Genomic DNA, 16,968 nt, shown 5'->3' with positions numbered 1-16,968 from the left:
TGTTATCTGTATGTGGAAGATCCCTGGCCCCCAGGGTGTCTTTTTGCAGTTTAAGTCATCTACATCACCGAAAATCTAACCTTCTAAATAGTGACCATGCTCGTAGCACTGTTCTCTCGAGTAATTTTCAACCGTTCCCCACTTTTTAAACTGAGCACCAGTCCTCACCCGACATCAACAGCATCCATATGTGACCTCACCTTCCCTTTCCTGTCCTGTCTCTTCCGGCCACATTATACCTACCCCAGATTGCATCATGCCCCCAGCCTGCCTCCCACGTTGGCGTCAGTCACTCCATGCCTTCGCTCGTGTGGCCTCCCCAGTCCCAATTCTCCTGTCAAATCCTCTCCTTCAAGGTTAATCTCCTGGATGAAGCCTCATCTGACATCCACCTGGCTGTTTTCTCATCCTGCTTTTCAGCCTCCTTAGTACTTTGCTAATTTTTTATTTCCTTCTGGCTCTTACCTTCATGCACTCTGTATTGTGGTTATTAGGTAATTGGCTTAGCCCTTCACTGGGTGACAAGCTCCTTGAAGGAAAGGACTGTGTGTTTCTCATCTTTGCATTCTGTTCTGGTTCTGAGCTCCGTGCCTCGTGCACGGGAACTGAATAGGATAAAACAGAGAGAACCGGCACAAAAGGTATTTCAGGGCACTCTCTGGGCCTACAGAGAGCTGGATGAAGGAGATGGGGGAAGATGCTGGAGAAAGTGTGCCCACTGGAGTAAGGTGCAGACCCTGTCTCTTTCACGTGGAGTGCTCTAAGTGATTCAGACAGACGTTGTGCCTGCATTTCCGGTCCTCCCGCCTTCCCGTCATTTCCCTCCCCACCGGGAAAATTGCTGTTAGACACAAGTCATTGCCTTGGATGTGGCTCATAGGCATTCAGCATCAATTTTTTTCCTCTTCAGAACAAGTCTATTCACACCAAGCATATATTTGTTCTCTTGCTGTTTTGTTACAGATAATCAATTCATATGGAATGAGAAAAGGATGTCTTAAGGCAAACAACAAGGCAGTTGGATACATTTGCTTCTTGTGGACAGGGACATAACTTAATTAACAAAGGAAGCTCTCCAGCTCGGGGTGGGAGGGGAGGCGTTTCTAAGAAGTTTTCATGGCCATGTGCTGTGTGAGCAAAACCGCACAAGCACAGCTCCCTGGTGTGACTGCATGGGGTAGAGTGGGGCAGTGAAAACGCCCAGACATGCTTTTGGGTGGAGGGGCCGGGTATTGCCTCATCAACTTTGCAATATGTTCCAACTCCTCTTCAAAAGTGGGTTTGAGGGTTGCCAAATTACTCCAGTACAGAGTGGGCTTACAAAGTTGCTCTCTCCTCTTTACTCTGAGCAAATATCTTTAGTGTTAGAGGCCAGGCCTAATTGTTTTTGTTTTTTGTGGTTTTTTTTTGAGACAGAATCTCACTCTGTTGCCCAGGCTAGAAGGCTCTAGCATCAGCCTAGCTCACAGCAACCTCAAACTCCTGGGCTCAAGCGATCATCCTGCCTCAGCCTCCCAAGTAGCTGAGACTATAGACATGCGTCACTACGCCCAGCTAAGTTTTTCTATATATTTTTAGTTGTCCAGCTGATTTTCTATTTTTAGTAGAGACGGGATCTTGCTCTTGCTCAGGCTGGTCTCGAACTCCTGAGCTCAAACGATCCTCCTGCCTCAGCCTCCCAGAATGCTAGGATTACAGGTATGAGCCACCGTGCCCGGCCACCAGGCGTAATTGTTTTGTGTTCTGGCTTCTCTCTTTTCTTCATAGATGTGATTATCCTATCAGTGGTACTCTCAAAATCAACGTTAAAAACTCTGTTAAAATGCAGATAAGGTGACCCCTCCTCCTTTATAGTGGCAGTTGTGTTTTTTCTTTTTTTTCTATTTTTTTTTTTTTTTTGAGACAGGGTATTGCTCTTTTGCCCAGGCTGAAGTGCAGTGGTGTGATCATAGGTCACAGTAACCTCAAACTCCTGGGCTCAAGCGATCCTCCTGCCTCAGCCTCTGGAGTAGCTGGGACTGCAGGTGCATGCAACAATGCCTGGCTAATTTTTTAATATTTTTGTGGAGATGGGGTCTCACTTTGTTGCTCAGGCTGGTCTTAAACTTCTGGACTCAAGTGATCCTCCCATCTCGGCCTCCGAAAGTGCTGTGATTACAGGCATGAATCACAGCACCTGGCCTATAGTGGTCGTTTTCATTTAGATGCTCATCAATTTTATTTATTTTATTTTCTCTCACATACAGGTCTGGTTCAGTGAGAAGATGTTTGAACCCTCATTCTGCTTTTATACTGGCTATAAAATCCCTGTGTGCAAAACCCTGGACCAGTATTTTGAATACATCCAGTCACTGCCATCCCTAGATAACCCCGAAGTCTTTGGGCTGCACCCTAATGCTGATATCACGTAAGTTCTTGACATTTTTTAATTTGAAGGGGTCATTTGTAACTCAGCCTGGCAACAACTGTGCATTTCATTTTCTCTCTTAATCTCTCTCCTTTCCCCTTTTCTTTATTTTACTGTGAAAAATAGTGTCACTTCCTATCTCCCAATTACAACTTTGTCATATCTTGGCCTGCTCTCCTCTCACTAAATCCTGATGCTCCGGTGTTTATGACAATGTTAGGCTCTAATTTATGCATTGGTTATTTCCCCTCTGCTGTGTCATAAAGCCAGTTGGCGCTAGTGGTACCGGTGCTCTCTGTTGACAGCAGCTTAGTCTCCTGGCTCCTGGTCTCTTTATTCAACAGTCCACTGAAAATGTGGTGCTTGTCAATAGGACCAAAGCAAGCCCAGACAGGAGCATGAAGAAACGATTCCTGCCCTATCCTCTGTTTATGGCCCCCTCCCTTCCTCGCCCCCCTGCGTTCTTCCACCATGAACTGCCCGGGGTGGGCACAGATGCACAGCTGGGCAGGAGAGAGTGGCAGGTCTCAGCTCAGCATGGGGTCCCTGCTCCTGTCGTCAAGGTCAAAGGCCACGAGTGAAGAGATAAGAAATGCTTCCCAGTCCCAAGCCCCTTCTCTGACCCACCCTTCAGATGAGGTCTCTTTAGAGATCCCCGCCCGAAAATCAGACCACCCAGCTCCACAGGGAGGGCTCCAGAAGCCCCAGCTGAGAGGCTCCTCTGCATGGGCGTTGCCTGTGAGGCCCATCGATGAACATGCACAAGGTTTCTGTCCAGGACAGTGGCTTCAGGAGATGGAAGAAACCAGGACTCCTCTGGCAGATGCTGAGCTGTCGTGGCTGGGGCGTGTGGCGTGCCCCTCTCCCCGGCCCTGGCCCACTATTATAACTTTAATAACTCTCTGCAATGGGCCTTGGACATTTCCCACCTTCTGGTTCTCTGGCCTTGCCAGGTGTCCCAGGAGTCCCAGTTTTCCACCAATTATGACATCTTTCCCCCTCTGAACACCCGTCTCGCCCCCTGCAAGAGGCGTGCCCTGCTGGCCTCTCTGTACCCACATGGCCCCGACCTTCTCCTGTCCTCTAATCTCATCTTCAAATGTGGACATGACCCAAAAGACCCATGACTGCTGGCACTCCTTTTGGACCACGTGACAGAACCACTTTGGTGGCAGCTCCAGCTGTTGTGTAAGGAGGCTGTTGTAAGTTTGCTGGGGACGAGGAAGAAGTGAAGAAATAAAAAGGATTCCTCGGGGACTGGTTTGATAATCAACTTAAACATTACGTGGAAGAGGGAGCACATTGCAGTAGCCTTGCCTTGGCTAAGTCTTTAAATATGTGAATCAGACCACGCCACCCCTCTGCTCAGAACCCTCCTAAGGCTCCTGTCTCACTCTGAGTCAAGGTCAAAGACCGACAATGACCTACATATAAATGACCATCTGCCCCGGCAGTGCCATCTGCCCCTCACCTCCGGACCTTGGCTCCTTCTGCCGTCTCCCTGTCATGCCTGCTCTGCTCCTACTCTCCCCAGCTCCTGCTACTCAGACTGGCAGACAGCGGCCACCGCAGGACACTTGCACTTCCTGGAGCATCCTTCCCCTACAAATCATTATGGCTCACCCCTTTACCTCTTCATTACTTCAATGACACCTTCCCTGGCTACCCTACTTAGAAATTGTCATCCACTCTCCAGGTCCTAGCCTGCTGGCCTGCTCTTTTTCTGTATTGTTTGTATCACCAGCTGACATGCTCTACATTTTAATTGTTTATTTGTTGTTGCCTGTCAGCCACCGCTAAAACATAAGTTCCATTCCCTCTGAAACTTCTGTTTGTTTTCACTGTTGTGTTCCCCGTCATACGGCAGTGCCTGGTGCTCAGGAGATATTTGTGTCATTGACTGAACCAATGACACTACATCCTTCTCAGTTGTAAAGAATCTGATCAGTGAGCATAGCCTACAGAAAGGTCTCATGAGTTCACGTGAGTGGGCAGAAAAGCAGCCCCTAAGACTTAATGGCACGTGTAAATTGGTAATTGAAACTGTTCACAGAGGAAGGTCCTGAAGTTTCCTAAGGAGTCCTGGGAGCTGGTTCCTAGATAATCTAGTCCTGCCAGGGTCTAGGGAACCCTACACAAGAGCACGTAAAACAAACTCGAAACCACTACCCCCGCCTGGCGTGCCTGTGCCTCCGTCACCATAGGCGGTTTCAGTCACCAGTGCTCAAGGAAGAGGAGCCAGAGCTGGAAAAAGTACAACTAAAAGGGAAATGGAGTTGGACACAACAAGAAAGACAAACTATTTTTTCCCTTGGCTTTTCATTTTGAACTATTACAAACGCTCAGAAAAGCTGCAAGTACGGTGAACATCCACATGCCCTCCACCTAGATCCAACAGTTGCCAACGTCTTGTTCCATCGGCGTTTTCTCTTTCCATATTTATATCTCTGCATGTTTCTTTGTCTGCAACTATATCCATACGTTACTGTAACCACATCTATTTCTAAGTGTGGGTGTGTGCTTATGTGCCCTCTCAGTGGACAGAACTAGGAAGTATGTATTTTTTAAAACATCACGAGCTAATACACACAACTCCAATTCCAATTGTACGCCTCAGGGTTCTTCCCTGCCTTCCCCTATTCCATGTCGATATCTCCTTTCTCCCACAGTGGAAACTCTGGTTCCCAGCCACCTCAATGTATTTATTCATTTGCTTGGAATTAATATGCCAATAGCACTACTGGCAACAAACCTTCTAAGTAGAGGTCAAGATTTCTTTGCAGTTCTTTTTGGCCTTAGAATCTATTCCACTGAGGGTGTACAGAGTACTGTATTCAAGTCACTTGAATTGTTTTTTCTGTGTGGTTATGCTATCAATTGATATGTGGCTACATTCATTTGTTTCTGTTTGTATTACATTTTAGTTTTTTCCCCCATCTTTGTTATTGTTTTGAATATGTAAGACACGGACATGGTCCAGAAGTTACAACCAGATAATAAGTTGTTCTTGGAGAAGTCTCATACCCTTCTAACGCATTTCCCCCTTCCTTTATGGGTAACTGAGCACAGTTCTGGTTTATCTTCCCCTTGTTTCCTTTTGCCTGTATATACATACATACATACTCATATTACCCTTTCTTTCTTATACAAAGTTGCCGTACTATATGTATCAGTTTGCCTCCTGCTTTTTTGCACTTAACAGTGTATCCTGTAAATCACTACCTGTCATATCATAGAAATATTCCTCCTTATTTTTTACAGCTGCATGCTACTCTGTTGTTTATATGTATCATGGTTTATTCAACCATTGTCCTGTGGATGGGCATTTAGGTTTTTGCCAATATTTTGTTATCTCAAATAATTCCTTAATTAATAACTTTATGCTTATTATCTTTCATATTATTAGATATGTATTTTCAGGAAAAATTTCTATGGTCTATCTCCTGGGTCCTTGCTTAAGAATGCAGAATCTCTGAAGTAGAGAGGGAAATCAAGCTGGATAAATGCTTTAAAATAAGTAAAATCTCTCCCAAGAGCTTAGATATCTTGGTGACAGGAACCATGAAAATGGATAGTTTGTTCACATTTTATTATGTAGATTTATAAGGTACCAAAGACTTGGCAAATTAAACTATCTCAATGTCGAAAACAGTTATTTATTTTCACTCTTTTTCTCATTAGCAGTTATGCATATTTTTCTACCTTCTGAAATTTATCAAATGCCTTATTACAACTTTTCTATTCATTTCTGTGCAGGACAAATTTAAATGTATTCCTTTTAGTATTAGCTGACACTTTTGAGATTCAGATTTTTCTTTAAATTTATGCTCATTGGTATTTCAAGTGCAACGATGTATATAAATCTAGGCTTATTTGGATATGAGAGTGCACTAACATCTCATTAGATAGTTAATTGTGTATTTTACTGACAGTTCTGTTTTTCAGTTGTTTTGCATTTTTATTGTCTGTGACCCTGTGACTCCCCAGAACAATCAAGCTACAAAGGCAATGTGAACTTCTTGCCATATATACTCCAAAGAAACTTTCTTCAGGAAGTAACCTGGGATCAGAGGTCACGGACTATTATAGTTCTTCATCTCAGAGCGTTTATGGGGACTGTTCTCCTGAAAGCCCTCGGGCTTTCGTAGCATATGGAGATATTTACAAGTCTCCATTATAGCTTCTGCCTTTCATATCTTTGCAAACATAAAATGACATTGTGAAAAAAGAAATGTAAGTGGTGCAGGCCTGGAACACCGGGAAATGCCATCCGGTGCCTAATAAAATGTGTGGTGGGGAAATGATCTGGAGGGCTCGTCCAGCTCTTATTCAAAATGGATCAGCATTTCGGGGCTTCTTCCCAACTTCTGTGTTTTGGGGCCTGTTTTCAGACCACCTCGTAAAAAATAAATAAATAAAATCACCAGCCATGAAAGTGCTTTCTTAGGTGGGATCTAGCAGCTGCAGCATCTCCGTCAGCCTCTCCCCGGGGCGCGGGCGAACTTGGCCAGAGGCGCGGGGAGCAAGATGGCCATGCCCGCAGTGGTGTGCGCTGTTGGCACCTGCTGCTGGCGCAGAGCCTGTTTCCAAAGAGGAGTCGAGCTGGGGGTGAGCAGAGAGAGCTCCCGAGAGTCCCAGACATGGGGTCTTTCCCTCTTCCCCTTGCTTATTTGTAGCTAGAACAGGTAGGAAGAATGGACTCTGGTCTTCGTAGCAAGAATGGAAGTTTACTGTGGTTTTCTTCTCTTCAACCTTTAAAGATCTGTGTTGATAAAATAATATAATAATAAAAATAGTTCACCTTCACTCTCAAATTATATCTTCCTGATTCTCCTGTGTTTTGAGGACTGTACCTATTCATATACAGCACAAAAGGCATTTGCAACCCATTCCCGGATTTTGAAGTAGGATACAACCCCAGTGTTTAAAAGTCATTTAAAAAGTATAAGAAAAATACAGGTAACTGTGAGGAGGAAAGGTCTGTGAAAATAGCCTATGAAAGCAAAGTAAAGTTATCAAAAGACAAGGACCCAAGGAGATATATGCGTGTGTGTGTGTGTGTGTGTGTGTGTGTGTGTGTGTCCCTTTGTATGTGGAAAGGTGCTGAGGAAATAGAAAATTGTAATAATAATATACTATACTTTTACCATAAGAAGGACCAAATAATTAAATTTTCATGCCCTTTAAGTGTTGGAGAATTGCTCTCCTTTATATTTGAGATTTAATAAAATTCAAGCCAACTGGCCTCGCTTCAACAAACAAACATTTATCGAGAACTTCCTGTCTGGCCGACTTGGAGATACAGGGATGAGTAAGACGCAGTCCCTGCCCTTGGTGCTCGTCATCTACTAGGGACAATGGATGAATGGCAAATGCTTATGCAATACAATAGGGTAAACTCTGAAGAACAGCGGCGAAGGAGGAATACAGTCCAACTTAGGGATCAAAGAAGGCCAGTGAGAGAGGCTACACCGAAGGTGTGCCTTAAGGGATGTGCAGGAGTTGTCGGGGTGGAGACAGGGCGGGGAGGGAGTGACTGCAGGACCAGAGGCAAGAGAGGCAAAGTGCAAGTGGAGGAGCAGAATGAGCAGTAAGGACTGAGATGCAGACTGAGGCACGTGCGGGGAAAGGACAGCCTGAGGAGGGCACGGAGGTGTGTGGATGCTCTAGGAACCAAGTCCAGTGTGCCCAGAGCATGGCAGGGAGGCTGCTTGAATAGAAGGATGAATGATGGCTGCAGAATGTGGCTTCTGAAGGTTTGGGGCATTGTGCCAAATTATTTTTTTTTGAGGAACCTCTCTATTCAGATGTTATAGTTTAAGAATATCCCAAAAGACACTTATTTTAAAAGTTGAAAGATGAGTATATCAAACATGCACACCATTGAACATATGAATAGAGGGCAAAATATCCCTCTATTCTCTGAGACAGTTCCGAAGGCAGTGAGGATGACCATGAGGGGGCGGGTGCTGGAAATGATTTGGAAATAGGACCTGGAAACCGAAAATGCATCAAGGAGGAGGCCATCTCCGAAGGTTCCGAGTTGGGTGAGTGGGGGAAGACATCGATGTCATTGAAGGAGAGGGGACCAGGAACAGTGCAGTGAGGGGTCGGGGAGAACTTAAGAATGAGTCAGGAAACAGGGAGCTCCAGGACTCCAGGGAAATGTGGAAGCACGGACTTCGTTACCCAGCCTTGCCTGCCATCTTCTCTGACGTAGCAGTTCATGCACATCTTCTATCTCTGCTGTATCTAATACCAGAGGGAGACCGTGGAACAATGTCAATCACATACAGATTTAATTTCTAAAAAATCTGTATAGTAATAGGTGGATCCTTGACTTCTGATAACTTCATTTTGTTGTCTCATCAGCTATTTTCCTAGGATTTCCCCCTCAGAGTTCGTTGTATGTGCTTTATACAATACTTTAAAAAAACTGGGATTGTGCCCTGCTTCAGAATTCAGGAATGGGATGCAAATGCTTTTCGTGTCATTTCACTAGGATATTTTGCCCTCTATTCATATGTTCAATGGTGTGCATGTTTGATATACTCATCTTTCAACTTTTAAAATAAGTGTCTTTTGGGATATTCTTAAACTATAACATCTGAATAGAGAGGTTCCTCAAAAAATAATATAAAATGTTTAAGTTATATGTAAAACATATCATATACAATCAATTTTCATTTATTAAAAATCAGCTGTTACTTTATTGACCCTTAATGTGAACTAAGGGTTCACGTAGGAATAAACTCCTACGTTTAAAGGTAGTTTGGAATTAATACCCAATCCCAGGCGGAGCTACAAACGCCTGCTAGGTTTGACACCAGGACCCCCGTGATCACTGTGTCTGACTGAAAGTCCTGTAGGCAAAGTGTGCAGGCATGTGGAAGTGTGCGTTTGGGTCCAGCCATGGTAGTCTACCTGCTAATCAAATAGAAATGCTGAAGACGGAGCATCTCCTCCATTCTTGAGTTTCATTTCTAAATGAATTCAAAGGCTGGCTATATAGGATCGCCTCTGTCCACTCCCCTGCCCTCCGCCCCAAACCCAAATGCAGCTTTTTCATAAACAAAGAAGTCTGGATGACTTTACCAAAGTAGCTCCTTAGGATTCTGCCCGTTAGTGCGGCAAGTTCCACAAAAGGTTGTTTAACTCACACGTAGGAATGAGGAGAGAGAAGGGTGTAATTGTCTCTTGCCATACACTGTAGAGAGAAGGCAGAGGGGGCCTTGCTCCTGAGCACATGAGTAAGGATTTGTAAGATGCGCCTCAGTGAATCTGCGGCATTTGACTCGTCCTGTTGGGTTCTTGACACTTGTGGTGGGCTTCGCCTGTGAGCATTCATCTTTTCTCTGTTTTTCAAAATGAAAATGTTTTTCATACTCTTTACTATGAAAAGCATGCTTTTTTTATTGAGAAGCATAAACAATGCAGAAAGATAAAAAGCAGAAAGTAATAATTACAGAAAAAGCTCATCGTACAAAAATCTCATTGTAAATGTACCCTTCTAGATCTTTTCTATGCCTATAATAAGCACGATATTATCAACAGAAATTAGATCATACTATAACTGGTTTTTGTACCATGCTATTTTATTCTACAATCTCCTACTGCCACTTCACCATATCAATTAATATAGAGCTACATTACCATTTTTATTGACTATATAGATTTTTATAGAGCTTTACCAGGATTTATTATTATAAATACTGTTATAAAGTCTTGTATGTACATCTTTGTACAGTGGTCTGATTACTTCTTTTTAAAATGACTTTATTAAATATTGAATAAATACAAAAGAATATTTATAACATATGTATAAAATGTAAAGACTAAATATAAAATGTTACTTTCCTGGCACCACTATTTCTATATTTTGCTACTTTTCTTCTTCCTCCTTTTTGGCCTTTTACTAAATAAGAGTTTTTTCCCTTTCTACTTTTTCCTCTCTGTTAGTTTGGAAGTTATGTACTGTGTTTCTGCTCTTTAACTAGTTACTCTAGACATCTTAACATCCATTCTTAGTTAAGTCTAAAATTAATGTATTTATACTCAATCAAAAACTCTTAGATAATTTGGCTCTGTTCGTTCTCCTCATGGCACTTCAGTATTTTAATTTTAGCTTGTTTTTGTAACCCCACAATTAGACATATAATTTATTACCTATAATGTTTGTTCAGATTTTACGTGTGCATTGGCCCATTGTTTTCTATACCTCAAACCTTCCATCAGAATCATTTTCCTCCTTTCTAAAGCATAACTTTTAGAATTTCCTTCATGAGAGCCTATTGATGACAAACTCTTTATTCTTATCTGAAAAATGCCTTGTTTTGCCCCCCTTTTTTGAAAAACAGTTTTAATGAGGTATCATATGTCTACCTTAAATTCCTTCACTTTAAGTGGTCAAGTAAATGATTTTTAGTGAGTTTAGAGTTGGGAAACCATCACTGCAGATTTAATTTTAGAACATTCCCATCATCCCAAAAAAGGAATGTTGTACCCATTTGTAGTCAGTCTCCACTTCCATCTCCATAGCTTTAGACGACTGCTGGTCTACTTTCTGTCTCTATAGATTTGCCTTTTCTGGACATTTCGCATAAGTGGAATCATAGTTATACTATATGCTCTTTTGTTTCTGGATTTTTTTTCACTTAGCATAATGTTTTTAAGTTCACCCATGTTGTGGCCTCTCAATACTTCATTACTTTTTATTGCCAAATATCATTCCAATGTATAAATATACCACATTTTTTGTTTGCCCCTTCACCAGTTGATGGACATTTGGATAGTTTCTACTTTGAAGCTATTATGAATAATTCTGCTATGAATATTTGTATATTTATATAGAAGTCTTTGTGTGGACGTGTCATTTCATTTATCTTGAGTAGACAACTAGGAATATAATTACTGAGTCATATAATTAATCTATTCTTAACATTTTAAGAAATTGCCAAACTGTTTCCAAAGACACCACACCATTTCACAATCCACTCCAGCAACTATGAATGTTCAAGTTTTTCTCCATCCTTGCTAATATATGTTACTGTCTCTTCTTTGATTATAATTATTCTTGTAAGTGTGAAGTGGCATCATGTTGTAGTTTTAATTTGCATCTTCCTAATGGTAATGAGGTTAAGCATCTTTTCATGTGGTTTTTTGCCCATTCATATAGCTTCTTTGGTGAAATGTCTATTCAGATCTTTTATCTTCCTCTCATTCCTGAAAGATAGTTTTGTTTGGCACAAAATGCTAGGTGTATGGTTATTTTATCACAGCACATGGAAGACACTATTATATTTTCTTCTGGATTTTGTTGGTGCTCTGGAGGAATTGGCCATCAGTGTAATTGTCATTTCTTTCTAGATAATCTTTTTTTTTTTCTAACTCTGGATCTTTTAAAATATTTTCTTTCATTTTGTTGTTCTATAGTTTAATTATGATATGTCTACATATATGTTTCTATTTTTTGTTTGTTTGTTTATCCTGTTTTGGATTGAGTTTCCTGAACCTGAGGATTTAGGTCTTTCATCAATTCTCAGTCACTTATTTCATCACTTATTTTCTCTTTTTTATTCTCTTTCTGTCTTTCTGAAACTTTGCTGAGATGTATGTTAGAGCTTACACTCTAGCCTACAAATCTCTTAACCTCTCTTTTATACTTTCAATTTATTTTCTCCTCTGCAGCATCCTATAGAATGTCTTCAGATCTACTTTCCAGTTTTCTAACTCTCTGTTTGGCCATATCTAATCTGCCATTAACCCATTATTAGCTGTTATGGTAGTCAGAGTAATGGACTCCCAATGATGTTCACATCCTAATCCCCAGAACCTGTGATATGTTACTTTAGGTGACAAAGTGGACTTGACAGATATGACTTAGGTTAAGGACCTTCAGATAGAAATATTATCCTGGAATATCCAGGTGGTTCCAATGTAATAAAAAAAGCTCCTCAAAATGCAAGAGGGAGGCAGCAGAGTGGGTCAGAGAGACGAAATGGAAGGAGGAGGAGGAGAGAGTTCAGCTGTGAGAGGGACTTGACCTGCCATTGCCAGCCTTGAAGATGTAGAAAGGGGCCACAATCCAAGGAGTGCAGGTGGCCTCTAGAAACTGGGAAGGGCCTTCAGCTGACAGCCAGCCAGCAAAGACTTAAGGATTTCGGTCCTACGACCACAAGGAAGTGAATTCTGCCAACAACCCAAATGAGCCAGGAAATGGATCTTCCCTTACAGCCTACAGAAATGAACCTAGCCTTACTGACACCTTGCTTTTAGCCCAGTGAGACCTGTGTCATGTTTATAACCTATAGAACCGTAAAATAATAAATTGTGTTGTTTTAAGCTGCTGATTTGGTGGTAATTTGCTACAGCAGCAATAAATAACAAATAATAAATCATATGGGTTATACATTTACTTTTTTATATCCAGAAATTCTTTTCAGCTGTTTTTTTTTATTCATGTGTATAGTTCCCTGTCTAATATTTATATTTTCAGACACATTTTAAAACACTTCAGTATATTATAGTAAAAATATATTTTATAATGCGCATCTGAAAAAAATTCATTATTTGAGATCTCTGCAGGTCTGATTTCTATTGTTTCTACTGGCTCTTGCTCACAAAATCTTGTCTTCTTATGATTTTTTAACTTTTGACTGTGATCTCGTGTCTATTAGAAATTAACTGTTGCATTCTTTGAGACCAGAGCTGAAATTATATTGTTCCAGGGAAGATTTGTGTTTGTTTCCATTAGGTGTCACCTAAGATTTCCTGGGACCACCTTAAAATAAATTCTTGGCTTGGGTTGATTTTTTGTTTGTTTTTGTTTTTTAGATTGCACAGGTAATGTGAATGAATTAATGTCACAAATCTCATGAATTAGGATTTTCAGGAGAGAGATTTTTTTTCCCCACCCAGCACCAACCTGGATTAAAGAAGCTACTTCCCATATCCCCTTCTGGCTGAGAATGAAGCCCTGTGGGGTCCCAGATTTAAACAGGAATTTCCCATTAGGTTGGCCACCTTGGTGATGAGGGCTCACCCGGTTTCGTTGTCCCATCCAAACAAAAACTCTAGAACGCTAGCCTTAGCTGATGCCCTCAGCATAAAATCTGGTTTATCTCTCTGGATTCTAGCTTTCACTCTATGTTTTGCTTGATTCTGAGGATTTCCTCATGTCTTGCCAGTTCAACAGTATTTTGAAAAAGATGATTTTCATCTCATCCAGAATTGTTAGTTGTTTTCCGAAGGGTGGTTGACAGTAACAGTTGCACCATACTGTCAGAAGCAGAGATGTCTGATTCTTTCTGTGGGACAAATTCTTACATGCAGAATTGCTACATTAAAAGGTATACAAATGTAAAACTTTGATACATATTGCCGTAATATAAAGGCTGGTTTTCTGTTCAAGAAAATGAAACAGAAAAACAAATCACTGAATCTCAACCATTTGCTGAATTCCTTTCAGATTTGCCTCCACCACCTATGAAGGGAAAGGTGAATGTGCTTGATATCTGGACAAGAGACAAAACTTACAAATGAAACAATAATCCCTCAAAATCAAATTATGTGATGTTTATAGGTGGTAAACTAGGAGTCCAGCAAAGACATAACATTTAAATCTGGTCATGCCATACCAAGCTTGGAAGTCTTCAGTGGTTCCCATGGCCTTTAGGGTAATGTTCGGCATCCTTAAAGTAGACCCTGTGAACCTGCATGGTCTGGCCCCTGCCTTCTCTCCATCCTCATCTCTCCTTCCAGCTTGTGGGCTCCAGCCTCACTGGCCTCATCTCTGTTCCTCAAATGCACTGACATCCTTGTCACCCCTACCCTTACTTCCTATCTGAATGTCCTTTCTTGCCTTCCCCAACCCCACTCCACCCCAATGCCTGGCTGACTTACTCTTCCTTTAGGTCTCAATTTACATGTGACTTTTTAAGGGAGACTTTCATTGATCTTCTAGTGTAAATTACCTCCAGCACATACACATACACACATACATACTCCTGGGTGCATGTACAGATAGCTGGTCAACCTGGTATCTCAGGGATAGAGACTAAGTTTATGTACCTCAGAGCATCTGGTCCACCCAAAAGAGAGCTAGAGTGAGAGCAAGAGAGATCAAGCTCTATTAAAGCACCCTGTTCTTTTCCTCCATGGGACTCATTACAACGGTGTTGTGCAACGTCCACCTCCTCCACTGCTGTGTTCCAGATCCTAGCTCAGTGCCTGGTACATAGTAGTAAATCCTTATTGAATAAATGGATTTAAAGATGAGTGGCTGCATTTGGATAAGTGGAGCAGACAAATGCCAATAGATCACCCTGGAAATCATAAAATAAGTGGGAATATGAGGGGGGAAAACCCAGCAAAAGATAAAAAAAGTTAATAATTTATAATTCAGCAAGGAAATATGAGTGGTCCTTTTTGATCTAACAAACTGTCATATAATAATAGACTTTTATGACCAGTCCATAAGCAGGGAGAATAAAAGGAAATGTCCTCGCAGTCCAGCATGAGATGTTCAGGTTAGCTACGACCAGGGTAGTAAAGCCCTCACCTTGGATTCCCAAGCATGTTTGTCGATCTCTCCCTGAAGATGGAGAACTGCTCATTTCTGTGATGTTCCTGGTGTCCTGCTAGGAGGCAGTAGAATGGATCTCTAGTTTTTTCATGCCTGTAGATTGATGGTAGTTTCTTTGTTTTCCCCTTTTCTTTTTTGTAGTTGGCTTTGATTTAAGTGATCATACTGGTTAATTTTAGCCTTGACAATGATCTCAGAGGGTGTTTGCCTGTTACATGCTGAACAGGTTCACTCTTTTTGTCAGGTATCAGAGTAACACTGCTTCGGCCGTTCTTGACACAATTACCAACATTCAACCCAAAGAGAGTGGAGGTGGTGTGGGAGAGACCCGGGAAGCCATCGTGTACAGGTTGTCTGAAGATATGATGAGCAAACTGCCCCCTGACTATATCCCTCACGAGGTAAGCTGTGCTCTGTGCCCACTGGTGTTCAAAGCTATGTGCACATTTAACAAGGAGTCCGATTACCATGAAAAACAGCAATCTACCTGTTGTTGGCAGATTACCTGTATTGCAAATTTTCTTTGACCATATTACTAAACTCTGTGTCTCTCATTGTTCTTGTAACCTTGTTATCACTCAAAACTTAAAAACATCAGGGAAAAAAATATCACTTTCTATGATTTTTTTTTCTGTTACTTTCTTTTAAAAATTCCTTCACAAGTTAATTCCCCCCCCCCAGTCAAATCTTCCACATTGACCCAGTTATATATCAATTTCAACTGTTCAGGGGTCCTCAAACTTTTTAAACAGGGGGACAGTTGACTGTCCCTCAGACCGTTGGAGGGCCGTTGGAGAGTGCAGGACACATTCCACACATGCGCACTGTGGGCCCGGGTCGAGTCGGCTGCTAATAAGCAGGACAGGCAGTGGCAGCAAAAACTCCCAGTGGGCCAGATAAATGTCCTCGGTGGGCCGCATGTGGCCCACGGGCTGTAGTTTGAGGACCTGTGCTCGGCTTAAGGTGTGCTAAAAAACAATTCAAAAAGCTTTAAGGCCAAAAACCAGTGGTGTTGATGATATGGCATCCTTTAAGATGTTCGAAATATTTTAACTGTAGATAGATGACCTGTTTATTCAATTTATTTTTAATCACTTCTAGAACTGATTGAATAGGGTAGAACAATCAGCAGAGATTTATTATAAGCACCCAGTTACCAACCTCAAGTTTTCCAAGCACTGCATTTAGCCAGTCATTAGAATGAGGTGGTAATGGGGCAGCAGCTGGTGTTTTTGAGCACTCATTACAAGCCCAGCCCTGCACTAAGTGCTTTAGACACATTATGTCACTCAGTGCCCCGGACAGGACTAGCAGAAACCAAGCTAAGTGGTATAGCAAGAATTTGAATGCAAAGTGATCTGATTCCAAACCCTACAATCTTATCCATTTTAGCATGCAGTGAATGCTCCCCACAATAGAAATGCTTTCTTGCCTCTTAAAACAATTTTTGTTTCCATTGTGTAGACAGGTACCAAGCATGACATTTGGTTAAGATATTGAAACCAATGGCTTCATGTAGGAATAATTATAGTAAAGGGAGAAAATATTTTTTAAATGGATAAATGTTCTAAGTACGTACTTTCAATAGTTTATTGTGTATGGTCTTCAAAAGACAAGGCAGAATACTTGCCTGTAAAGATTTTTAGAATTGGTGTGTGAAAGTGAGATAAAACATACTGTACGTGACTAGAACACAGGGTTGGTATAAGCAGAGGAAGCTTTGAAGACCTGTGATAATTTGTCCTGTCCAGTGGGGCCACTTTGCCAACAAGACCTCTGTTCTGACCATCTTCTACCAGAAACTGAGCATCAGGGATGTTACTAAATGGATTCCTATATGGGGAAGAGTTTGCTCTAAGAGACATCTCAAACTCCTTCCTATTCCAAGATCGCTTACTTTTTAGTGTCCTTTATTTTATAAAAGAGATGTGTTCTTGAAAATGTGGCTGTAAAGTGAGTTTTATAAATCAAAATATAA

At 41.5% G+C, this 16,968-nt stretch overlaps 1 protein-coding gene across 1 annotated transcript in view; it reads left to right on the top strand.

Moving 5' to 3' along the window:
- DNAH8 (dynein axonemal heavy chain 8) overlaps positions 1-16,968 on the top strand; it is a 285,679-nt gene that overhangs the window by 252,281 nt on the left and 16,430 nt on the right. Inside the window, exons 87-88 of the mRNA XM_076003387.1 lie at positions 2,247-2,407; positions 15,235-15,391. Coding sequence (XP_075859502.1) covers positions 2,247-2,407; positions 15,235-15,391 — 318 coding nt within the window. The remainder of the gene's footprint in view (positions 1-2,246; positions 2,408-15,234; positions 15,392-16,968) is intronic.

The sequence above is a fragment of the Microcebus murinus genome, chromosome 5 (assembly GCF_040939455.1).
Source record: "Microcebus murinus isolate Inina chromosome 5, M.murinus_Inina_mat1.0, whole genome shotgun sequence".
In the NCBI taxonomy this organism is placed as follows: Eukaryota; Metazoa; Chordata; class Mammalia; order Primates; family Cheirogaleidae; genus Microcebus; species Microcebus murinus.
Note: the sequence above shows the minus strand (reverse complement) of the source record. Positions and strands in the feature narration are given on the sequence as shown.